The 26,033-nt window shown below is 38.4% G+C and overlaps 1 protein-coding gene across 9 annotated transcripts in view; it reads right to left on the bottom strand.

Annotated features, from left to right (window-relative positions):
- Positions 1-26,033, bottom strand: part of NPEPPS (aminopeptidase puromycin sensitive) — a 107,145-nt gene that overhangs the window by 27,096 nt on the left and 54,016 nt on the right. For 4 of the 9 annotated variants that reach the window (XM_021929128.2, XM_021929131.2, XM_009190456.3 and 1 more), the window contains 10 exons: positions 21,090-21,211; positions 17,726-17,833; positions 14,850-15,050; positions 14,311-14,407; positions 14,165-14,198; positions 13,438-13,552; positions 9,591-9,755; positions 7,927-8,031; positions 7,455-7,515; positions 3,566-3,675 (listed from right to left, as the gene is read on the bottom strand). In XM_021929128.2, the coding sequence (XP_021784820.1) occupies positions 3,566-3,675; positions 7,455-7,515; positions 7,927-8,031; positions 9,591-9,755; positions 13,438-13,552; positions 14,165-14,198; positions 14,311-14,407; positions 14,850-15,050; positions 17,726-17,833; positions 21,090-21,211 (1,118 nt within the window). Of the gene's footprint in view, positions 1-3,565; positions 3,676-7,454; positions 7,516-7,926; positions 8,032-9,590; positions 9,756-13,437; positions 13,553-14,164; positions 14,199-14,310; positions 14,408-14,849; positions 15,051-17,725; positions 17,834-21,089; positions 21,212-23,442; positions 23,559-26,033 lie in introns of all 9 variants that reach the window. The other 5 variants (XM_021929134.2, XM_021929133.2, XM_021929132.2 and 2 more) reach the window with 3 other exon arrangements.

Here is a 26,033-nt window from a genome sequence, read left to right on the forward strand (position 1 = left end):
CATTTATTAGTTACCACATCCTGGATTTCAAATAACACAAGATAAAACAGACTTAAGATCACCTAAATCAAATGTAAAATTGGGCTAATGAGCTACATGGACAAACTTACTACAAGAAATAGAATTGAAAAACTAAGAAAAAATTTAAGTGAGAAAGCAATGGCCACTTTGATGCCATAGGGAAACTATTAATGAACGTTAACATTAGAAACTAATTATATATATAATCAGTTATATATCACACAGATGTCCTTGAAAAAGTTGAAAGCTTTTACATTGATTCAGAATTAGAGTAAAAATATTTAAATTTGGGGAATGTAAAGTGAGAAACAGATCATAATCAAGATATGTTACACAGCTTTCCTATTCTTAAAAGAGTTAAGAGTTGGCCGGACACGGTGGCTCACACCTGTAATCCCAGCACTTTGGGAGGCCGGGTGAGTGGATCACAAGGTCAGGAGATCGAGACCATCCTGGCTAACACTGTGAAACCCCGTCTCTAATAAAAAAATATAAAAAATTAGCCAGGCACGGTGGCGGGCGCCTGTAGTCCCAGCTACTCGGGAGGCTGAGGCAGGAGAATGGCATGAACCCGGGAGGTGGAGCTTGCAGTGAGCCGAGATCGTGCCACTGCACTCCAGCCTGGGCGACATAGTGAGACTCCGTCTCAAAAAAAAAAAAAGAGCAACAGACAGGCCTTTAATTTAATTAATATATTTTTAATTTATTTTTAGTTTTTTAGAAACAGGGTCTCACTATAATATTGCCCAGGATGATTTCAAACTCCTAGGTTCAAGCAATCCTCCTGCCTCGGCCTCCTAAAGTGCTAGGAGTATAAGTTTGAGCCACTGCACCAGGTCATTGGCCTTTTATTACAATGCAAAATGGAGGAGGAGTTCGGCTGTGCCTGTAGACAAAAAACAACAAAAGAAAGCAAGACCTTGAAAGCCCCTGGATGGAAAGAGTTTCAGTAACACTTAGAAGTGTGGCATTAGTATTCTCTGTTCTAACTGATAAACCATTATTTCTTAAAAGTGTGTTCTGCTTTAAGAAAAAAATTACGGATTAATAATCTGCTTTATGTGTAATCGTTAACATTTCAATCGTTTTGGGTTTGTTTTTTTGTTTTGGTAGAGACAGTGTCTTACCATGTTACCCAGGCTGGTCTCAAACTTCAGAACACAAGTGATCCTCCCAAAGTGCTGGGATTACAAATGTGAGCCACTGCAACTGGCCAATAGTTTGTTTGTTTTTTAATACATGGTCTTGCTCTGTTGACCAGCTCACTGCAGCCTTAACGCCTCCTGTGCTCAAGCGATCCTCCCAACTCAGCCTCCCAAGCAGCTGGGACTATAGGCACGTGCCACCGTGCCCAGCTAGTTTTTTTTACTTTTAGTAGAGATGAGGTCTCACTATGTTGCCCAGGCTTGTCTTGAACTCCTGAGCTCAAGCAGTCCTCCCACCTTGGCCTCCCAGTATTGTAAGTACAGGTGTGAGCCACTGTGCCTGGCCCAGCCAATAGTTTAATAGTTTTGAGGGAATGAAATGCCCAGAGGTGAAAAGTAACAATAATTTTTGTATATTAATATTCCTTTTTTTTTTTTTTTTTTTTTTTGAGACGGAGTCTCACTCTGTCGCCCAGGCTGGAGTGCAGTGGCCGGATCTCAGCTCACTGCAAGCTCCGCCTCCCGGGTTTAAGCCATTCTCCTGCCTCAGCCTCCGGAGTAGCTGGGACCACAGGCGCCTGCCACCTCGCCCGGCTAGTTTTTTGTACTTTTTAGTAGAGACAGGGTTTCACTGTGTTAGCCAGGATGGTCTCGATCTCCTGACCTCGTGATCCGCCCATCTCGGCCTCCCAAAGTGCTGGGATTACAGGCTTCAGCCACCGCGCCCGGCCTAATATTCTTAAAAGAGTCAGTCTATATGCAGTGTCAACATTAAATTCAATTAGTCATCTCCTGTAACAGATTAGTCCCAAGTGCAGAAAAAAGACTGCAAAGAAATAGAATGGTCACAATGGTAGGTCACTAAACTTACAGGTATTCTTTTCCACTAAACATCATCCATCAACTGCTTTCCCTAAATTGCCTTTCCAAGTTATTGCAGCCAATCTAACTGAGAGGTCCTCCAATATGCACACTTTAGTGTAAAATCCAATCATGTTTAAAGTTAAGATTTGGCTCTGAAAGGGTAATCTGCAAGCTTACATATGAAAATGTTCCATGTAAATTTGGGAGCATTTTGAGTGCAAGAATTGGTTTAAATGTCACCTAGAATACAAAGTGCAGAAAAGCAAATTTATAACTTAGAGTGCCACATTGATAAATTATTTGTAAAACATACTTAGCTTTGGCTGGGTGGGCAGTGGCTCACACCTGTAATCCCAGTACTTTTGGGAGGCAGGGATGGAAGGATCACTTGAGCCCAGGGGTTGCAGACCAGGCTGGGCGATATAGCGAGACCTCATCTCAATTTTTTAAAGTATAAAAATAATAATAATAAAATACTTAGCTTTGTGGACAATGTAGGACCACAAGAAAAAACACATACTAAAAAAGAACTATGAATCCACTTCCCTAAAAATGAACAGGAATTAATTCTCCATGCAGCTCACAAAACCATGGCAACGAAATTGAAGAGAACAATTTCATTTAATGAAACTGAGTTAAGATCACTTTTTGGTAGGCATTAAAGGATGATGTGTAATTCTTAGTCCTTTTGAAGTATAGCTCATACTGAAGTACTCCTCTCTGAATTCAGATAACAGTCCAATTAATGAATTGCAATTCTAATCAAAATCACACTGCTGTCCAACCAACATTAAAAATCTACTTTACACAATCGATATTATAAGTGGGTATGAAATTTTACCAAATGTTTTTTCTACATCTAATCAGTGATGATGAGCTATTTGCATTTGATTCTGTTAATGTAGTGATTATAAATCAATATATTGATTTTTTTTTTTTTTTTTTTTTTTGAGACTGAGTCTCACTCTGTTGCCCAGGCTGGAGTGCAGTGGCACAATCTCAGCTCACCGCAACTTCCGCCTCTTGGGTTCAAGCAATTCTCCTGCCTAAGCCTCCCAAGTAGCTGGGATTTCAGGCGTGTGCACCAAGCCCAGCTAATTTTTGTATTTTTAGTAGAGACAGGGTTTCACTACATTGGCCGAGCTGGTCTCAAACTCCCGACCTCAAGTGATCCACCCGCCTCGGCCTCCCAAAGTGCTGGGATTAGAGGTATAAGCCACCATGCCCAGCCTAATTTTTTAAAAAATGTTAAACCAACCTTGCATTTCTAGAATAAACCATATTTGGTGGTTTTAGAATTATATCAAAAATTTACAGTATTTTCCCCAGAGACAAGACAAGCAGGTAACATTTTATTTTATATCTTAAGTACATGTAACTTTAATGATGCAGGCAGTAAAATTACTGAGAAAAGAGTAACAGCGCTGGTTTAAATGTCACTAGAAAACTTAAAGTACAGAAAAGCAAACGCGATACATTGTACTGAATTTCATTTAATACAGTACCAGACAAATGGAAAGACTTTATATGTTTACCTGTTCAGCTTCCACATAAATGAGGGGAAATCCCATTTGTTTGGTCCAGGTATTCATCACAGCTGCTATAGGTTTACCACTTGCATTTTCTAAACTTTCCCAGAGATCCTCTAGAAGATAAACAATGATAATCTAAAATGTTTATATTTTTATTTTCCTAAACAAAGCAAAATTTTATTTAACTTTTGACACTACACTGCTGACTAATTCTTTGGTTCTTTCAGGTTCAGGAAACAGTGGGCCAAATTAACATTCCCTTTGCCAGCCCTCTTCTGCAACTAAGTAAATTCTATCATAAAAGCTGGTATTTTTTGAGATAGGGTCTTAGTTCGTCACCCAGGCTAGAGTGCAGTGACATAATCACAGCTCACTGCAGCCTCGACCTCCCAGACTCAGGTGATCTTCCCTCCTCAGCCTCCTGAGCAGCTGGGACTACAGGTGCACACCACAACACCTAGCTAATTTTTTTTTTTTTTTTTTTTAAGATGGAGCCTTGCTCTGTTGCCAGGCTGGAGTGCAGTGGCATGATCTAAGCTCACTGCAACCTCTGCCTCCCAGGGTCAAGCAATTCTCCTGCTTTAGGCGCCTGAGTAGCTGAGATTACAGGAATGCACCACCATACCCGGCTAATTTTTGTACTTTTAGTAGAGATGGGGTTTCACCATGTTGACCAGGTTGGTCTTGAACTCCTGACCTCAGGTGATCCATCGCCTTGGCCTCCCAAAGTGCTGGGATTATTGGCGTGAGCAACTGCACCCAGCCCATAATTTCTTGCAATTTTTGTAGAGATGGGGTTTCACCATGTTGCCCAGGCTAGTCTCAAAGTCCCAGGCTCAAGCAATCCGCCTGCCTTGGCCTCCCAAGGTGCTGGAATTACAGGTGTGAATCATCACACCTGGCCAAAACTGGTCTTTTATTCTGAGATATACTTAATCATTCTAATTTATAAGAAAAATGACAAATTATAATAAATAAACAGATGAGTTAAGGAGAAACAAAGAAAGAAATTGAAACATGTTCAAGATCACTACTAAACAATCACTGACAAACTTAAGACCATTATACCCATTCAATTAACCTCAATTTAAAAATATCCAGGCTGGGCGCAGTGGCTCACGCCTGTAATCCCAGCACTTTGGAAGGCCAAGGCGGAGGGGGGGATCACCTGAGGTTCAGAGTTCAAGACCAACCTGACTAATATGGAGAAACCCCATCTCTACTAAAAATACAAAATTAGGCTGAGTGCGGTGGCTCACACCTGTAATCCCAGCACTTTGGGAGGCCAAGGTGGGCGCATCACCTGAGGTTAGGAGTTCAAGACCAGCTTGGCCAACATGGTGAAACCCTGTCTCTACTAAAAACACAAAAATTAGCTGGGCATGGTGGCATGCACCTGTAATCCCAGCTACTTGGGAGGCTAAGACAGGAGAATCACTTGAACCCAGGAGGCGGAGGTTGTAATGAAGCCAAGATCGCACCACTGCAATCTAGCTTGAGAGACAGAGCAAGACCCTGTCTTTAAAAACAAAAAGAAAAAAAATACAAAATTAGCCAGCTGTGGTGGCGCATGCCTGTAATCCCAGCTACTCAGGAGGCTGAAGCAGGAGAATCACTTGAACCTGGGAGGCAGAGGTTGTGGTGAGCCTAGACTGTACCATTGCACTCCAGCCTGGGCAACAAGAGCAAAACTCCGTCTCAAAAAAAAAAAATTATAATAATCGAAAAAAATCAAAAAATAAAAAAAAAAAAGTAAATTTAAAATGTTACAGTAAGCTAAGGTTAATTTATTATTCAAGAAAGAAAAATTATTTTTATAAATTTAGTGTAGCCTAAGTGTAAAGTATTTATAATGTCTATAGTAGTGTACAGTAATGTCTTAGGCCTTCATATTCACTCACCACTCACTCAACTAGAACAACTTCCAGTCCTATAAGCTGCATTCAGGTGTAGCCCCTTATTTTCTTTTGAGACAGCACTTTGCTGTTGCCCAGATTGGAGTGCAGTGGCCCAATCACAGCTCACTGCAGCCTCGACCTCCCAGGCTCAAGTGATCCTCCTACCTCAGCCTCCCAAGTAGCTGGGACTACAGGTACATGCCACCACACCTAGCTAAGTTTTGTACTTCTTATAGAGACAAGGTTTTGGCATGATGCCTAGGCTGGTCTTGAACTCCTGGGTTCAAGCAATCCACCTGCCTCGGCCTCCCAAAGTGCTGGGATTGTAGGCATATCAGTCGGCTGGTGGAGCATCTTTAATACCGTATTTTTACTGTACCTTTTCCATATTTAGAAATGTTTAGGTATACAAATACCACTGTGTTATAATTGCCTATGGTATTCAGTAGAGTAACATGCTGTACAGGTACTTTACAGCCTAGGAGCAACAGGGTATACCACATAGGCTAGGTGTATATGGCCTAGGACATACTGTGTAGGTTTATGTAAGTCCATTCTATGATGTTCACATATTGATGAAATTGCCTGACGACATATTTCTCAGAACATATCCCTGTTGTTAAGCAACACATACTGTATTCCCTTTATTTTTTATTTTTTCAGAGACAGGGTCTTGTTCTGTTGCCCAGGCTGGAGTGCAGTGGTGCCATGATTGCTCACTGTAACCTCAAACTCCTGGGCTCAAGTGACCCTTCCCACTTAAGCCTCCTGAGTAGCTGGGACCACAGGTACATACCACCACACCCGGCTAATTTTTTTTTGTATTTTTTGTAGAGATGGGGGTCTCGCTATGTTGCAGGCTGGTGTCGAACTCCTGGGCTCAATCAGTCCTCGAATCCTGGCCTCCCAAAGTGCTAGGATTACAGGCATGAGCCACCATACCCGGCCCAGACTCTCTAAATTGGCAAAATATTCAGTTATGGAAAGCAGAATGCTGGAGGATGATGAAAGGGATAATGAGTCCTGATTCATGTTGACCCAATGACTTGTTGCAGGTTTAGTATCCCTTATCCGAAATGCCTGGGACCAGAGGTGTCTTCAATTTCATATTTGTTTTGGATTTTGGAACATTTGCATTATACTTACTAGCTGAGCATCTATAATTGGAATATCCAAAATCTGAAATGTTCCAATGAGTATTTCCTTTGAGCATCATGTTGGCACTCAGAAAGTTTCAGATTTGGGGTGGAAATTGAACAATGAGAACAACTGGACACAGGACAGGGAACATCACACACCAGGGCCTATTGTGGAGTAGGGAGCTGGGGGAGGGATAGCATTAGGAGAAATACCTAATGTAAATGATGAGTTAATGGGTGCAGCAAACCAACATGGCACATGTATACTGATGTAACAAACTTGCACATTGTACACATGCACCCTAGAACTTTAGAAAAAGAAAAAGAAAGAAAAGAAAAAGTTTGGCCAGGTGCAGTGGCTCACGCCTGTAATCCCAGCACTTTGGGAGGTCGAGGCAGGTGGATCACAAGGTCAGGAGTTCAAGACCAGCCTAGCCAATATGGTGAAACCCTGTCTCTACTAAAAATACAAAAATTAGCCGGGGGGCTCCTGTAGTGGCAGGCGCCTGCAGACCCAACTCCTTGGGAAGCTGAGGCAGGAGAATCGTTTGAACCCAGGAGGCAGAGGTTGCAGTAAGCTGAGATCGCGCCACTGCACTCCAGCCTGGGCGACAGAGGGAGATTCCGTCTCAAAAAAAGAAAAGAAAAGAAAAAGTTTCAGATTCTGGAGCATTTCAAATTTCAGATTTTCAGATTAGAGATATTCAACCTGAACACAGCTTCAAATAAGGCTAATTTATTTATTACATGGATCCTGACCTTGAGTTAAGTATTCAGAACAAAAATAAAATGTCCCAGCCTGGATAGAGTGACAATACTTTCTCTCCATTTCTATCTCAAGCTATTAAAGATTACCTGTGGCAGCATTCTTTTGTTGGAACTTGGTTAAATACATGTTCATTCCTTTCTTAAAGTCCTGAGAAAACACAATTTTTAAAAATCCAGATCTCAGAATTTATAGTATATTTGTATATTAATCAAAAACAAACTTACTCAAATACTCAAGTATCAGATACACTGAAATATATATATCCCTCTGATGCCTACTGCCTTTTATTTAATAATGCATACTCTATGCCTTCTATTCTTGCTCTTAAGTTTTACACCAGCCTCCCATTCCCACTCCTAAACATACTTGCACATCATTCATTTAAGAGACCACAGTAGTCAACTTCAAATAATTGAATTCTCATTCTTTTTGGTCATTTAAAAAAAATGACAAGCCAGAAACTATTTGGGAACTTAATCCAAATAAAGTGAGACTTTTTTTCATGCAAAACTCCATGATTTCACCATAAAAAATGAAATATTAAATTTTTTTTTTTACCTTATCCCCAATGTAGTCATGCAGCATTCGGATGACAGATGCACCTTTGCTATATGATATAGCATCAAATATCTCATCAACCTCAGATGGATGGCCCACACTGACCTGGCAGACAGTGTGATTCAGGGTTATGACAGGAAGCAGACAGCCTGTAATACTGAATTACATAAAACGCTTTCTAGGAAAACCCTTCTAACTTACATTTTTCTGCCTTTAACTCACTCATAATGTATAATGATGGTCCTCAAAAAAATGTAGTAACTAGTAATACTAAAGTTGAATAGAACTTGATTCCTGTCATCCCTCAGAACCTGGGTTCTAGTCCTGGCTTTGTTCTGCTGGGAGAGAAGCCACTATGGTTCTGTTTATTCTTGGGGTAGTTGCAGAGGAGTGATGAGGAAGACATGGAGGTGAAGAACATTAGCTTTCTTGCACTAATTGTAATGACTTACAATTATATGGGAGCCTAATAGGATTATAACTCTAGTTCTTTAGATACAAAATTTATATATATAAATTGAACTAGGGATAGGCTAAGTCAAGAGAATTAAAGTATTCACAAAACAGACCCTGACAATAAAATATGTCCAGAATTTTCCTTGATATAAACAATGGAACCATAGTGTTAACCAACAGGTATGATTTCTCCCATACTATTCTTTTTTTTGGCAGAGTTTTTTGCTTTTGTTGCCCAGGCTGGAGTGCAATGGCACAATCTCGGCTCACCGCAACCTCTGCCTCCCAGGTTCAAGCGATTCTCCTACCTCAGCCTCCCCAGTAGTTGGGATTACAGGCATGCGCCACTGTGCCCAGCTAATTTTATATTTTTAGTAGAGGCGGGGTTTCTCCATGTTGGTCAGGCTGGTCTCGAACTCCTGACCTCAGCTGATCCACCCGCCTCAGCCTCCCAAAGTGCTGGGATTATAGATGTGAGCCACCGGGCCCGGCCTTTTTTTTTTTTTTTTTTTCTTTTTAATAGAGATGGGGGTCTCGCTATGTTGACCAGGCTAGTCAAACAATTCCTCAAGTGATCCTCCCATCTTGGCATCCCAAAGCGTGAGCCACTGCACTGGCCCTCTCCCATAGTACTCAACAGAAATGTATTTAATGAATGTGTATGGGTACATAGGCCTTGCTCTACAAAGACCAATTTTTTTTTTTTTTTTTTTTTTGTGGCGGGGTTTCGCTTTTTTTTTTCCGGGTTGGGTTTTAATTGGGGCACTTTTGGTTCACTGCAACCTCTGCCTCCTGGATTCAAGCAAACCTCCTGCCTCACCCCCCCCGAGTAGCTGGGATTATAAGCATGTGCCACCACGCCCAGCTAATTTTGTATTTTTAGCGGAGATGGGATTTCTCCATGTTGGTCAGGCTGGTCTCCAAATCCCGACCTCAGGTGATCCGCTCACCTCAGCCTCCCAAAATGCTGGGATTACAGGTGTGAGCCACTATGCCTGGCCAGACCAATTTTTTTTACTGCCTACCTTAAAAAGAAATGTTAATTAGAACTTAGACTTATTAGCTTTTCAAGACTAGAAATATGAACTAGTAAAATCACCCATGCTATTTTCTCTTCTTTTCAAAGTCCAAAGTATCTATATAACAAATTATGTATTTCACTGTAAATGAGAGCAGTCATAGGCTAATGGTTAGAAAGTATGGCTCACTTCAATAGGATGGCTGTTATCTAAGGCATCAAGCTCCTGGGCACGGGTGTAATCAGCAGAAACAAACTGAGTCCAGATATCATACTCTGGGAAGCAGTGGTCTACACACAGATACTCAATCCAGGATGCAAAACCTTCATTTAACCAAAGATGAGTCCACCATTCCTAAAAACAAAAGATGAAAATACTTAAAGAAAATGAAATGATTGTCATTCTACTAATCTAAAACACTCACATGTCCCTTCCACTATACTCCAAAACTTACAATTTAATGACCTAAAATTCAGTTCAAAACATTTGGCAAAGAACTCACATTTCTGAAAAAGAGGGAAGACTAAAAGAGATGTCAAGAAAGGCCAACTGGTGATATTAGAATTATATCTGAGGGTCATTTTCTTTTCCTTCCTTTTTTTTTTTTTTTGAGACAAAGTCTTTGCTCTGTCACCAGGCTGGAGTGTTCCCCAGCAGCTGGGATTACAGGCATGCATCACTATGCCTGGCTAATTTTTGTATCTTTAGTAGAGACAGGGTTTTACCATGTTGGCCAGGCTCGTCTCGAATTTCTGACCTCAAGTGATCTGCCTGCCTCGGCCTCCCAAAGTTCTGGGACTACAGGTGTGAGCCACCACACCTGGCCAAGGGATATTTTTATTTTCTTTTTCTTTTTTTGAGACGGAGTCTCGCTCTGTCACCCAGGCTGGAGTGCAGTGGCCGGATCTCAGCTCACTGCAAGCTCTGCCAGGTTCACGCCATTCTCCTGCCTCAGCCTCCCAAGTAGCTGGGACTACAGGCGCCTGCCACCTCGCCCGGCTAGTTTTTTGTATTTTTAGTAAAGACAGGGTTTCACCAAGTTAACCAGGATGGTCTTGATCTCCTGACCTCGTGATCCACCCGTCTCGGCCTCCCAAAGTGCTGGGATTACAGGCGTGAGCCACCACGCCCGGCTGGGATATTTTTAAAACGTAAATAACTTATCCCCCAAACCCAGACAGGGTCTCATTCTGTTGCCCAGGTTGGAGTGGCAGTGGCACCATTGTAGCTCACTGCACTCCCTGAACTTCCGGGCTCAAAAGTGATCCTCCTGCCTCAGCCTGCCAAAGTCCTGGGATTACACACGTGGGCCACTGCACTCAGTCCTAAGTAACTTTTTAAATACCAAAGGTAGAAAAGGAAGAAGAGGGGGAAAAAAAAATAAGCCCATACATGGAAAAGGAAAAGACAGCAGATAAATATAGGCAAATGGAGGTGGAAAATATAATCATGTAGAATTTAGTATATAGTAAAAGATTATCTCTGAAAAACAAAAACAGAAAACTATCAGAGCCAAATAAAGAAAAGTGGAAATGACTGGGGAAAACCTCTGACTAATGACTCAAACTGAAAAAAGAGTACTGCTTATATAAAAATTATGTGAAATTAAACGGAAATGTAGTTCAGTAATGAATGGTGTTTAGGCACTTATGGAATATAAAATTATCACCTGTTAAATAAGAATGTATAGTAAATGGAATGGACAAAGAATATGAGTGACAGATAAAATCAATTTTAAAAAATTTTAAAGATCTTAATCTAAAGTTTATTAAAGTTGATTAAGCCTATTAGTAAAAGAAAGCAGGCCAGGCATAATGGCTCGCTCCTGTAATGCCAATACTCTGGGAGGTCAAGGCAGGAAGATCACTTGAGCCCAGGAGTTTGAGACAAGCCTGGGCAACACAGTGAGGCTCCGTCTCTAAAAACAGTTTAAAAAGTAAATAAAAAAATTAGCTGGTCATGGTGACACACACCTGTGGTCCCAGCTACTTGGGAGGCTGAGGTAAGAGGATTAAGTAAGCCCAGGAAGATGAAGCTGCACTGACCCATGATTGTGCCACTGCACTCCAGCTTACGTGACAAAGTGAGATCCTACTCCTCACCCCCAACCAGTCCCCCCAAAAAAGGCCAGGTGTGGTAGCTGATGCCTGTAATCCCAGCACTTTGGGAGGCTGAGGTGGGAGGATTGCTTGAGCCCAGGAGTTTGAGACCAGTTTAGGCAACCTTGTCTCTACAAAAGGCAACATAGTGAAACCTTGTCTCTACAAAAAGTGCAAAAATTAGCTGGGCATGGTGCCACACACCTGTAATCCCAGCTACTCAGGAGGCAGAGCCAGGAGGATCGCTTGAGCCCAGAGGTCAAGACTGTAATGAACCATGATTATGCCACTGCACTCCAGCTTAAGTGACAGAGTGAGACTGTCTTAAAAATATATATATATTTTGATATTAAGTGATAAGTGGCTATTTGCCTAGTAGCTTCCTAAAATAAACTGGTATAAAATGAAACTTATTTTCCAACCTATCCCTCAGTCCTTGGAATTTCAGTTCTAATACCTAGAATAGTTATATAAAACCAGTAAAAAGTTGTTTAATAAGAATGTACACATTTCCCCTACTAAAATTTATTGCTTGCAGTTTCAAAATAAAATAATACAGTTCTCTCAAAGCCAAGCAAAAAAATTATGTGGTACAAAGTAGCAAACTTGTTGCATTAGAAGAAAAGGCCATTTCTTCACATATTTGAATACAGGAACCAACACATAGTTTCACATGAAATTATATTTCTTTTTTTTTTTTTTTTTTTTTTGAGATGGAGTTTCGCTCTTATTGCCCAGGCTGGAGTGCAGTGGCGTGATCTTGGCTCACTGCAACCTCTGTCTCTCAGGTTCAAGCGATTCTTCTGCCTCAACCTCCAGAGTAGCTAGGATTACAGGCCCACACCACCACACCCGGCTAATTTTGTGGGGTTTTTTTTAGTGGAGATGGGGTTTCGCTATGTTGGTCAGGCTGGTCTCGAACTCCTGACCTCAGGTGATCCACCCGCCTCGGCCTCCCAGAGTGCTGGGATTACTGGCGTGAGCCACCGTGCCCAGCCTGAAATTATATTTCAAAGAATTGTTTTCACCTGTAAAATTTTAAACATCTAAAATAAAAGGAAAAGATTTATTTTCAAGGGTTGACTTTCTGTAGAAACTCTCAGACATGTAATAGTTGCTAAATGTTTTACATTCTTATTTATATGACATATGGACTCAATCTACATTCAAATCAGGTTCTGCTCTTTGGCAGCCTAAAATGCTGTCAGGGAATCTAGCTGGCTCCAGAATATCCAGTTATTTAATTGCAGAGGTACATCTAGTTCACTTATTAAATCCTGTGTTCCCAAGCTGTAACACAGTTGGCATTCATAAATAGTATTTATTTAGAGTAAGAGTGAAAAATCAGGACTGAAGGACAGAGATCATTTACTGCAAACATTATAAGGATTTCAAAAGAACAGTTGGAATTGTAATACAGCTTTATTCTGCAGTTACTTTGCAGTTTGTTTACTTTTATTTCATTAAATTTCAACTTAACATTTTAGGCAATGAAAAAACTGACTCCTAAAAACGTTTCTCTCTAATTAAAGATCTCAGTTTGTTATTCATCAGGTTACTTTTCAGCTGTGAATCAGATTAACAAGTAAGACTCAAGAAACTACAGTTAGTCTGGAATCTCACTGCATGATTCATTCATCTACACCTAAGAGGAATATTTTTCTCTCACCCAAATTAGTACTTTGACTTTTCCCATTTGCAGACAAATTGTAGAACAGTTTAGGAAGTGTTTGTTGAATAAAGACTGTCCATATGTCCTTGTTCAATGCAGAGATTCTGATAAGCCCTTTCAAAGTGGACCTTTTAAAATAATACTTTTCTATCACTCAATCATTTTTTGGCACAGTGTTGCAGCCAAACTTGAAATACTATGTAGTCAAAATATTGTGGAGTAGGATGAAGATAAATATATTTGAGCACTTAAAAATATTAAATACCATAGTAACAAGATTTCCAAACCATTGATGGGCGAGTTCATGTCCCACAACCAAAGCAACCCACTGGCGGGATGAAGAACAGGAATTTTTTGGATCAATAAGCAATGCAGTCTCCCTGTGTTTTAAAAAAAAGAAAATTTAAACAATAAAAGTGGGCATGCACAAGTTGGGAAGATTCAGACAGTAAGTGAGATGGACAAGTTAGGCTTTAGAGATATTAGGAAAATATTTCCTAATGTGACACAAGTTTAATTATCAGTTTGTACACTTAGCTCATCTAAGAAGGCAATTGAAAGTAGAAAGCAAAAACTTGTTTACAGACAGACTCTGCTTTTAAAAGTTATTCAACTCACATGTTTATGTTGTGGTGACAGACATGTAAAAATTTGGCTAGAAGATATGAAATTAGGGAAGGTTCTCCAAGCTGGATAAATAGCTATGAAACTACTGGCAGGAAAGAAAGGCACTGCAATGAGAAACTTAGCCAAGAATATATCTACAAATGCTACTAACGCCAGATGCTCACTTTAAAATCTTATACCCTCAGACAGTAGCACCAAAGAGAGGGGTCTCCATCTGCATTCTTGAAATGTGCATGGACGGGGGGGAAGGTAGAAAAATTTATACCAGATCAAAAAGCAGAAGCTACTCAACTGTGATTAGGAGGGAAGCCCTTTTGAAATCAGTGATTGAAAAGATAAGGCAGGGTAATACATCATTAACATACCTATAAGTAACAAGGCCCCAGTTCTCCATGGCACCTTCATAAAATAAATATAAACATTTATTGATATATATACATACTCTTGCATCAAAAGTCACACAATTTTAAAAAGTTATTACAATTCAGCAATAAAATGAAATTTACTTTACCAGCTGCAAAGTCTGCAATAGCAATGAGATCAATTTTAGGTAGAGGATAAGGAACATTGAAGTAGTCCTTATAAAAAGGCAAGGTTTTAGCAGCAACCTATAAAAGTATAAACAAAATAACCATCTAATAAATATTTTATTATAATTCATATTGAAACCCACAAAGGAATCCTGTTGCAAGCCAATGTATCTTAAATTACTAGAAATGAATCCCGGGGAGCCCTACCTCCGAAGACTGCCTTAGCTCCAAACTTTGAATACAATGGTCAAACTTTAATCCACTTATAACTTGATATGAAAAATGTAACTACGTATTTTCCCACCCATTCCCTAGAGAAATCACTCTTATATTCTCTTATTATTTTGTAAAATAACAAAACACCAAGGTTGGCATTTCCAAAATTCTATTGAAAATAAAAACCAAGTAGCACAACTTTCAGATTAAATTATAAATAACTGTACTAATAATTGACCAGAAATGTAAATTCCCCAACCTGGAGTTATGGACTGTTGGGACAATCCTCTTCAAGTACATTTACCTCTAACGCAAATTTTCCTTGCTCTGCTTTGCCAACAGGAGTGTAAACACGGACACACACACCATCTTTTGACCTTGTTTCTACAAAGTCATATTCACCCACAACAAATGCCACCAGATATGTAGACATAACAGGTGTGCGGGCAAACTTCACTTCCACTAAATTTTCATCATCAGGGTATGGTTTCCGGTCAATTACATTCTTTAAGAAATTAAAAAAAAAAAAAAGAAAAGAAAAATTTAAATAGGTTTACATTAATACTGTAGAGCAAATACCAGCCCAAAACAGTAGGCTTTACTGCATCTATTTCCCCCTTTCTATTCTAGCATGGCTTATTTCTCTACCCCAATTCATCCAGTGCTTTTATGCTGTCTTTAAGAAGGAAAGTGGTCTGATAAAACATTCATACTAAAAAGCTGAAGGCTGAAGTGTTAAAACTACCAACGACCTGTGAAAGAAAAGAGGAATGGACTTTTCTTGAATACTTATTATAAGCCAGGCATTGGGATGATTTAAGTAAGGGCTTCATACTTTTCAACTGACATGTTTAGGAGAAAATGACTATTAATAAAAATAAAACAGGGGCCAGGCACAGTGGCTCATGCCTGTAATCCCAGCACTTTGGGAGGCCAAGGCAGGCGAATCATGAGTTTAGGAGATCGAGACCATCCTGGCTAACACAGCGAAACCCCATCTCTACTAAAAATACAGAACATTAGCGGGGCGTGGTGGCGTGCGCCTGTAGTCCCAGCTACTTAGGAGGCTGAGGAAGGAGAATGGTGTGAACCAGGGAGGTGGAGCTTGCAGTGAGCTGAGATCGCACCACTGCACTCCAGCCTGGGTGACAGAATGAGACTCCTTCTCAAAAATAAGTAAGTAAATAAAACAAAATATAATTGCAGAATCTCCCATTTCAAAGGATACGAACTTCTAGATCTAGGGCATTTTCTACCAAAGTTGGCTCTAAGCTTATTTGAAGAAATTTCAACTTTACCTTTGGAGTCCCTAATTTCCTTTGGTGTTCTCCCTCTTTTTCCTATTCAGGCTCTGTTTCCTCAAGCTTCTTCCTTCCAAGGAAGACTTATTCAAGAACACACTGATAAATTCACTCAGACTAAAGTGTGAATGAATATTTCCGTTTAATATATTAGCCTCCTCTTCTAAGAATATGTGAGAAGAGAATGACATTCTATTTATGGGATCCTCTCCCCTAGTAAATACATAAAAGACAGTTATTTTCAGGTGCAGTAGGTTTTTCCATGTCCCCCACACAAGACTGTCCTAGACAATACACTTCAGGTGGCGAATGCTTACCCTGTTTATGAATGAGATCAATAACACTGGTGAAGAGAATATACTCCAAGAATACAAACAGCCAGAAACTTAAATATACTTCATTATGCAGCTGTATCTTTTGAATTGTTTTAACTTTTTAAAAAAATAGAGACAGGGTCTTGCTCTGTTGCAACTTTTTTTTTTTTGAGACAAAGTCTTACTCTGTCACTCAGGCTGGAGTGGAGTGGCATGATCTCAGCTCACTGCAGCCTCCGCCTCCCAAGCTCAAGCAATTCTCCTGCCTCAGCCTCCCAAGTAGCTGGGATTACAGGCACCTGTCACCATATCTGGCTAATTTTTGTATTTTTAGTAGAGATGGGATTTCACCATGTTGGCCAGGCTGGTCTTGAACTCCTGGTCTCAAATGATCCACCTGCCTCAGCCTCCTGAAGTGCTGGGATTACAGGCATGAGCCACCATGCCTCTATATTTTTTTTAAGAGATGGGGTCTTGTTCTGTCACCCAGGCTGGAATACAGTGGCGCAATCATGGTTCACTGTAGCCTCAAACTCCTAAGTTCGAGAGATCCTCCCACGTTAGCCTCCCAAATAGTTAGGATTACAGGCATGTGTCACCATACCTGGCTAATTTTTAAGTTTTAAATTTTTTGTAGAAATGAAGTCTCACTATGTTGCCCAGGCTGGTGTCAAACTCCTGGCCTCAAGCAATCCTCCTGCCTTGGCCTCCCAAAGCACTGAGATTACAAGCAAGAGTCACTGTACCTGGGTTTCTTTTGACATTTAATAAGTCAAGACCTTTTTTTCTTTCTTTTTTTTTTTTTTTTTTTTTAAGATAGGGTCTGGCTCTGTCACCCAGGCTGGAGTGCAATAGTGTGATCTCAGCTCACTACAATCTCCACTTCCTGGGTTCAAGTGATCCTCCCACCTCAGCCTCCCAACTAGCTGGGACCACAGGTATGCGCAACCACACCCAGATAATTTTTGTATTTTTAGTAAAAACGGGATTTCGCCATGTTGGCCAGGCTGGTCTTCAACTCCTGACCTCAAACGATCTGCCTACCTTGACTTCCCAAAGTGCTTGGATGACAGGTGTGAGCCACCACATCCAGCCCAAGACCTTTTGCTTTTAGTTATTATAAATCTATTAAACTTGTCACTTAATTTACCTCTCTAAATTAAAAGAAGTAGATAATCTTATAAATGTATTTAACAAGGAATTTGACAAGGAGGAAAATCCTCCAAAAATAAGGCTATCAAGAAAAAGAGGTCTTGGCTGGGCATGGTGGCTCATGCCTGTAATCCCAGCACTTTGGGAGGCTGAGGCAGGAAGACAGATTGAGCCCAGGAGTTTGAGACCAGCCTGGACAACATAGTGAGACCCCCAACTCTACAGGAAAAAAAAAAAAAAGAAAGAAAGAAAGAAAGAAAAAGAGGCTTATTGAAAATAAAGAAAACTATTATTTATGTTCCTATAATATACCAGGACTGTGGTAGGTGGTTTCATATTATCCCATCTAATCAGCAAACTAAATCTGGTAAAGCCTATTAAAATTTTAGATAAACTTATAAACACATACATACCATGTTTGATAAAGCTACTCTGTCTTTAGGAACAACCAATGAGATATCAAAAGTTGCTTTGATAGCAGGCTCATCCCAGCAAGGAAAAGCCCTCCGGGCATCAGTAGCCTTAAGAAAGGAATAGGAAATATAAATACCTTAGAATTAACCTAACAAGTTATTTCATAAAGCAGTCGCCATTTCCCTCTGTCATTCATTCATTCCCTTGTTCAAATATTTACTTTCTCTTCAGTGCCAGGCAACAAGCTAGGCATTAACTAGAAAGAAAAGACAACACTTGCTACCACTGCCATTCCAGCATAAAAATTATCCAGGAACTGTGTCTGCTATGGATTTTAACAATATATTATAATTATTTACAATTAAATTTTTGTTTACATTTTAACATTTCAAATTTAATGCAAATGCCTTCAAATCAATAATGTTAACATAACAGAGCACAGAACAGTAAAGAATATGCTATAAGAATTCAACGTTGGGAAAACATGGTAAGTTGTCTCTCTGGTTTTTATTTTTTAATTAAAAATAAAAATATTCTTAATCTTTGATGTGCTTTGTTCTTTATCTGGAATGGCAGCAATAGGAATAAAGACAGATACTCTATCAATTCAAAACAGGTCATTCATTTAATGGCACTTCCATGTGCTACACATAAAACTGTCGCCACTTGACCTACTTGAGTCTTTATTCTTTCATTAAAAATTTTAAGAAGAGCAAACTTATGAAAGCAAAATAAAACTTAGTGGTTCTGCAAGGTATCAGTTATAAAAGAAGGAAACTTTAGTAAACAGAATGTTCCATTTATTTAGTAAATAAAATGGAACCAATGACAAGATTCTGTATCATGAAAAGAAACAACAGGCCAGGTGTGATGGCTCACGCTTGTAATCCCAGCACTTTGGGAGCCAAGGTGGGTGGATCACCTGAGGTCAGGAGTTCGAGACCAGCCTGGTCAACATGGTGAAACTCCCATCTCTACTAAAAATACAAAAATATGCCAGGCGTAGTGACACATGCCTGTAATCTCAGCTACTCAGGAGGCTGAGGCAGGAGAATGGCTCGAACCTGGGAGGCGGAGGTTGCAGTGAGCCGAGATCCAGCCTGGGTGACAGAGCAAGACTCCGACTCAAAAAAAAAAAAAAAAAGAAAGAAAAACGAAGAGGTAGAAAAAGCTTATAGAAAAGGGTTTCTCCAAGGAAAAAATTTTAGATGGCTGACTACATTCTCAAAAACATTAAATAATGAATTCTATCAATGAATAAATAAGACATCTGAAAAGAAGGGAGAGTATATGGAAAGAAATGGCAGCACAGAAGCATTTAAATTAGAAGCAGCAGCAGTAGAGAAATGAATTTATACTAGAGGAAATTAAACTAATGACACATAGATAACAAGATTTAAGTTTGAAAATATCTAAAGGACAAAGTGATAAAAGCAATTAAACACACATTTGAGAGACAGATCCTAGAGCTAAACAGTATTAACTGAGAAGGGAATGGAACGGATATCACAGTGAAGATATAACAGAAAAACTCACGCTGAAAAAATATCTGAATCTAAAAATCAATAGGGTTCACCAAGTACTATGCAAAAATCAATGAAAAGTGAACACCTGGTTTAAAAAACAGTTTAATTTTCAAAGTCAAGATATAATTTAACAAGCAAGCAGGAAGAAAATAAAGCAAAATGAAACAACATCTTACCTACAAAGGAAGAAGTAACATTTTAGTCTGTGACCCCTCCTCTTGAAAAAGTGAGATGTAAAAGACTTTGGAACAATATTCACAGACTTTTGAAAGTGAAAAATTGTAAGCCGATTGTACTACTCTTACAATTGAACGAGTTGGGCCTATTACTCATGGCAAGAGATAACTCACACCATAGGAAACCACTGGTGTCTCCGTAAGAATGTAAGAAAGAACCCATCACACGATTTGGGGTTTGGTTTACATGATTTGGAAGAGGGTCTAAGTAAGCAGGGATTCACTCTAGACTGAGTGCTGCAAGAAGTCCTATGAGGCAATTCGATGGGTAGGTATCTCAATAAATCTTAACTATATGGAGGCCAGACTAGAGCAAATCTAAAACTGTAATTGGTAAAGAAGCAGTAGTCACTCATTTTAACTGAGAGATGGAGATGTTTGTTATTTTGCAGGTAGCATAGTGATCTTGTATGCACTGTGCCTAGGCAAAATTATGGATGCCCTTGTCTCACTTTATTATGGTCTCAAGTAGCCTTGTCTAAAGTTGGTATTCTGTAATATTATGTCTAATAGGGAGAATAACATGGGCTAGCTGTGAGTGCCAGACAACTTCTGGATGTCAAAAGTCGCTCTTTTTACTTTTTTTCCATCAACAAATTTATATACCCACTAAATCTGGTCATGTATAAAGGCAAATGAAAAATTTTTCAGATATGCAAAGGCTCAGGAATTACATTACCCACATACCTTCTCCTAAAAAAAACTGTTTAGAGACATACATCAGTCAACCATTCCAGGATGAAGTGTTCAAAGCAGGTAGAGACAGGCATTGGAATCATTCAAACATAGAATTAAACCTAAATATCTGTGGCAAATATTATTCTAAACAGAAGGTAACATAAAATTATTGAAAGAGAAGATACATCAGGTAAAACAAATTAGGAGTAAACTGGATAAAAAAGTTCAGGTTATCCCAAACAAGCAAACAATATAGGGATATGGGCAGAAACATAAGAATGGATATCATGAATTATTTCTTTATCCATATTGAAATTTATAGAAATAAATTTAATTAGATTTAACACTTAAAAGTACGACTAGCAGATTCAATTTATATAATTTGCAAATACTTGATAAATAAAAATCACCCTGGCCTATGTAGGACAGTAAATATACACACACACACACACACACACACACACACACACGGAGAAAAAAGAAAAAAAACATCCAAGACAGCACAGATACTACAGTAAGATAAACAAAAGATGTCAAAGAAGGAAAGCAATGCTAGAAAACAGCTAATAATGCTGTAGGAAAAGCCATAGATATCAAACACTAAGAGGACAATTTTAAGAAAGGTACACAGTTTACAGGCAATTCAGGTATCAAAATGTGCCGTGTGTTTCTGTGTGTGTGTGTGTGTGTATAACTGTATATAATCACTCCCCACTCCGTACCCTTAATTCCCTCCTTTCTGTAGGCTAAATATAAAATAAAAATTCTATTTTTATTAGATTGTGAATTATTATTTATTAGTTGTGAATACAATCATGGCCAAGGGCACCTAGCCTCAAATAATCACCCCACATAATAAAACACAGCTTTGTCAGAATGCCTAATTTAAGAATAATACTATTTTAGAGAAGAAAAACCCATACCTCAAACTGTGTTACAGCAGCATAGCGCACCTCTCCAGAAGGGGTAGTATATTTACTTCTATAGAAACCTTTCATTTTGTCATTCAGCTCTCCAACAAAATCTATCTTTAAGGTTCCTGTACCTGTGATTGAAGATAAATAAAACACACTTTTATGGAGATGTTAAACACAGTTATCAAAAATATATCCTCAAGACACTATATTCAGTTAGCTATTTACAATGTTCAAATCATTCCTTCTTTTTCAAATATTCCTCCTGGCAATGGAGAGAATACAGTACTTACTAAAGTAAAAGGCAGACTAATCCTAAAATAACTCTTGAAAGTCATGTTTAGGGTTACTGCCTAGAAAGTTATTAACTTAGCCTGAAACTACCAATATGTGAAAATAAGAACAAGAAAGGAAACAAACATTTATTTTTAAATGCCTGACATGTGCTATTGTGCATAGTGCTTTTAAAAATATATATAATTACTTATAAACCTGGAAGTAGATATTGTCCCCATTTTTTCAGATGAGGAAACTGAGGCTGAGAAGCTAAATAACTTGCCCAATGTCATACAATTAGTAAGTAATGAGAATGGGATAAAATGTTTAAGTCCAGAATTCATGCTGTCTGCCAATTATACATGCGAATTGGTCCTTTTACACAACTTCATGCATAGAAAGATAAATGTAGCCAATTACTTTATCATCAAGATAAGACACTAAATGTTTACTCCAAATGGAACACTGATTCCATAATTTTGTAAGGAGCTATAGGGAAGACTAATGATCTGATGAGCAACAGGGCATAAAACAAATTCTTACAAGTCACCTCAATCATTTGAAATCTGACAAAGAAATACATTTAATTAATAAATTATTAAATACAAATAAAAATACAACTTAAATATGTATTCTATTGTTGTATAGGAGCAAAAATAATTTAGACAAAAAATGTGAGCTTTTTTGAGTTTATTAGTTTCTTTTTACAACATAAAAAATTGTAATTATTATCTAGTAATCATCTGCTAAATACAGATGCATGGCAAAACAGTAATCCCATTCTGTGTTTTACAAATCAAGTCACAAAAAAAGTAGAGGAATGTTGACTTTTTAGTTGATCCTTTTAAAGGCCCTACTTATATCAAGACTTGAAGCATGAGAAGTCTAACAAATCAAAGATAGGGCATGACCATAAAGTAATTAACCAATCATACCAAACTTTTATATCCTAATGTTTCAAATTGTCATTTTGGAATGCTGAAGAGCAATAACATTTGACATTGTTCAAAATGTTATGACTTTCTCTTTTTTTTTTTTTTGAGACAGAGGCTCACTCTGTTGCCCAGGCTAGAGTACAGTGATGCAATCTCGGCTCACTGCAGCCTCCGCCTCCTGGGTTCAAGCAATTGTTGTGCCTCAGCCTCGTGAGTAACTAGGACTACAGGCGGGTACCACCATGCCTGGCTAATTTTTGTATTTTTAGTAGAAACAGGGGTTCGCCATATTGGCCAGCTGGTCTCAAACTCCTGGCCTCAAGTGATCCGCCCACCTCGGCCTCCCGAAGTGTGGGATTACAGGAATGAGCCACTGTGCCCGGCCCCTCTGACATTCTTTTGAATGATCTCAAAGTCAAATATTCATCTTATAAAATTGAATTTGCTTTTGGAAAGGACCAAAAGTTACAAGGAGTGCAAGTCTACAGAATAAGTGAATGACAAACTACAAATTGTTTCTAGCATGATGCCTCAAACTGGTTCTGAAAGTAATTTAAGTGAAAATTTCAGACTTTTAGAGCAAAGTCATCACCAATGAAAGTACTATATTCTTAATGATTCTGAGAAAAACACAACTCAACTGAAGCTTAATTAAATAGACATTTGTAATGTTTATTTTTTAAAAATCAGATATTTGTGAATATCTAAAGAGGACAATGAATACTTTTTTCTTTAAAGAGAATGACAGGTTACTGGGACAGTATATGTGAATATAGTAAAATCATTGATAATTCTAAATGATGCTAAAAATTAAACTATAAAGCAAAATTTAAATTAAAAATGTTTAATTTCTATTTTCTTTAGAAATTCACTTAGTTTTTTAAAAAAGCAAATGTATTCACATTAATAAAGTTTGCAAAGAAGTAGTCTAACAGATTATAAAAACCTACTACCTTTAATGGAAACTATATGATGGAATTTTATGTTACAATTCCATAAGTGGAATTGCCCAATCTGTTTCACTAAGTCAATCAACTGTTAAGATGTTTTTTAAAAATAATTCATATTTCATGGTAAATCTACTTGCATTTTTTCCTAGTTGGAACAAAAGTGGATTTAAAACTCATAACTAAATAAGAAAGGCTGCTTACACTTTTACTCGGTTTTAAATCTCCAAGGCCATCAAACCATAACAAGATATTGACAGTGACCACTTCCAAAAAGTGGCATACTAAACAAAATACAAAGTATTGGAAAGAGTTATTACCTGAAATTCAAACAAAACACAAGTTAAAGTATTTAAAAATCATTAATAAATTTAATTAGTGTCACATTATATGATACCAATTACAAAGTATTTACTTACTATTCAAATAGTAGAATTTTAGGGCAAGTAGAAGAAAAAAATGACTTTTTAATAAACTTCATTTATCAAATTTACACCATATTAATGAACTGATTGCCAAATTGTCTAATTTTATACCTATCAACACACAAAATTTACACCACTTCCTCAAATTAGATACCTTATTTCATAACCAATGTGTGAAATATTTATCTGTTTGGGGTTATAAACCTTTTGAAACATACATCGAGCTCATTTATAATGTAAACAACTGAAAAATTGGGACTTCCATCAAAAACCTTAAATGTTTAAAGCTTAGGAGAGTATAACAATTGTAAAACCTGGAATAAATCTTGAAATACTTTAATAATAAGAAATATAATGAGCCTACTAAATGCTATAAAAATAAAGAGATTAATTTATACAAAAAGGGAATAAAGGTCTTTGCCTTTGTGTCACCACTTCTTTTTTTCTTTTGGAAATGGAGTCTCAGTCTGTCACCCAGGCTAAAGTGCAGTGGTGCAATCTTGGCTCACTGCAACCTTCGGCTCCCAGGTTCAAGCAATTCTCCTGCCTCAGCCTCCTGAGCAGCTGGAACTACAGGCGTGTGCCACCAGGTCTGACTAATTTTTGTTTTTAGTAGAAAAAGGGTTTCGCCATGTATCACCACTTTTTATTACCTTGTTTTTTACTCTTCAAAATGCTGACAACTACCAGTGTTTCTCCATATAAAAGCCATTCTCAGGACCCTTAGCCACTAATTCTAAGGTGGTTAGACCTTACAATAATTATGGTAATTTAATCACTATTCCAGAATGGTGCCAATTTCAGAAAAGTAGGTTTTACTTAGCTGTATAATAGCTTGCATTACTGTTAAATTTGATGACGCTAAACACAAAGGTTATTAATGTCCTCCTAAGATAAGCTCAGTATTTGCTTCAATATCAGATAGATCACTTGTGCAATCTGTCTTGAAAAAGATTAACTTCATTCTTAAAGCAAACCTTGGGAAAATGTGACAGCCAATGATTTCAAGCAGATATTCAATAATTCAATATTGTTGGCCAGGCGTGATGGTTCACACCTGTAATCCCAGCACTCTGGAAGGCCGAGGCGGGCGGATCACGAGGTCAGGAGATCAAGACCATCATGGCTAATACGGTGAAACCCCGTCTCTACTAAAAACACAAAAATAAAATTAGCCGGGTTTGGTGGCGAGCACCTGTAGTCCCAGCTACTCGGCAGGATGAGACAGGAGAATGGCGTGAACCCAGGAGGCAGAGTTTGCAGTGAGCTGAGATCATGCTACTGCACCCCAGCCTGGGCAACAGAACAAGACACCGTCTCAAAAGAAAAAATAGTAATAATGACAATAATAATTCAATATTGTCACATCTGCAAGATAATTTTTCTGTTCTAATATTTACATCATTGTTATATTAGCTCGAAATTGTTATACTGGCCAAAAATGTCAAAAATTATGTTAAATTATACTATACTAATGGTCATAACCTTCTCTGACTTGTTTCTGTTATTATTTGAAATAGCTTCACCATTTAGCATGTCTGCTGTAAACAGACCTTATCAAGAATGATGCATCTCTTATATACTACTATAAATGGCCTCCAAAATTTACAGTTAAGGGGAAGAGAAGAAAGGTGCAGAACATTATGTATGGCATGGTGATTTCTGTGTTCTTAAAAAGTATAAATGCTTACAAAAGCAGGGTATTGTTTTGAAAGGAAAATTTCATTTCATTCCGTTGAGGAATGGAGACGAGAAAGAAGACAGGGTAGAATGGCAAACAAAATTTCACTGATAGCATTTGAATTTCAAACTATGTAAATGTACTATGTTTTTGAAATATTTCATTTGAAAAATAAAGATAGCACAATGTGGTGGTTAAAAGTGCAGACTTTTGAGTTAAACTGCTTGGGTTTAAATCCCAGCCATGCTACTTACTAGCTATGTTACCTTGGACAAATTATCTAAGTTAATGAAATCATTTTTCTGCCTTAGTTTATCTATAAAATAGAAGTAACAGAATCTGGCTGGCATACTGGCTCATGCCTGTAATCTCAACATTTGGGAGGATGGCAAGATCCTCACTCTGAGGTAGGAGGATCACCTGAGGCCAGGCATTTGAGACCAGCCTAGGCAACATAACGAGACCCTGTCTCTACAAAAAAAATTTTAAAATTAACCAGATGCAGTGTCATGTGCATGCAGTCCTAGCTACACGGGAGGCTGAAGTGGGAGAATCACTTAAGCCCAGGAGTTTGAGGCTGCAGTGAGGCATGACTGCACCACTACACTCTAGCCTGGGTGACAGAGAGACTTTGACACAAAAAAAATCCACCTCAAAAGGTTGTTGAAAGGATTAAATAAATTAATATT

This window comes from Papio anubis, chromosome 17 (genome assembly GCF_008728515.1).
Source record: "Papio anubis isolate 15944 chromosome 17, Panubis1.0, whole genome shotgun sequence".
Taxonomy (NCBI): domain Eukaryota; kingdom Metazoa; phylum Chordata; class Mammalia; order Primates; family Cercopithecidae; genus Papio; species Papio anubis.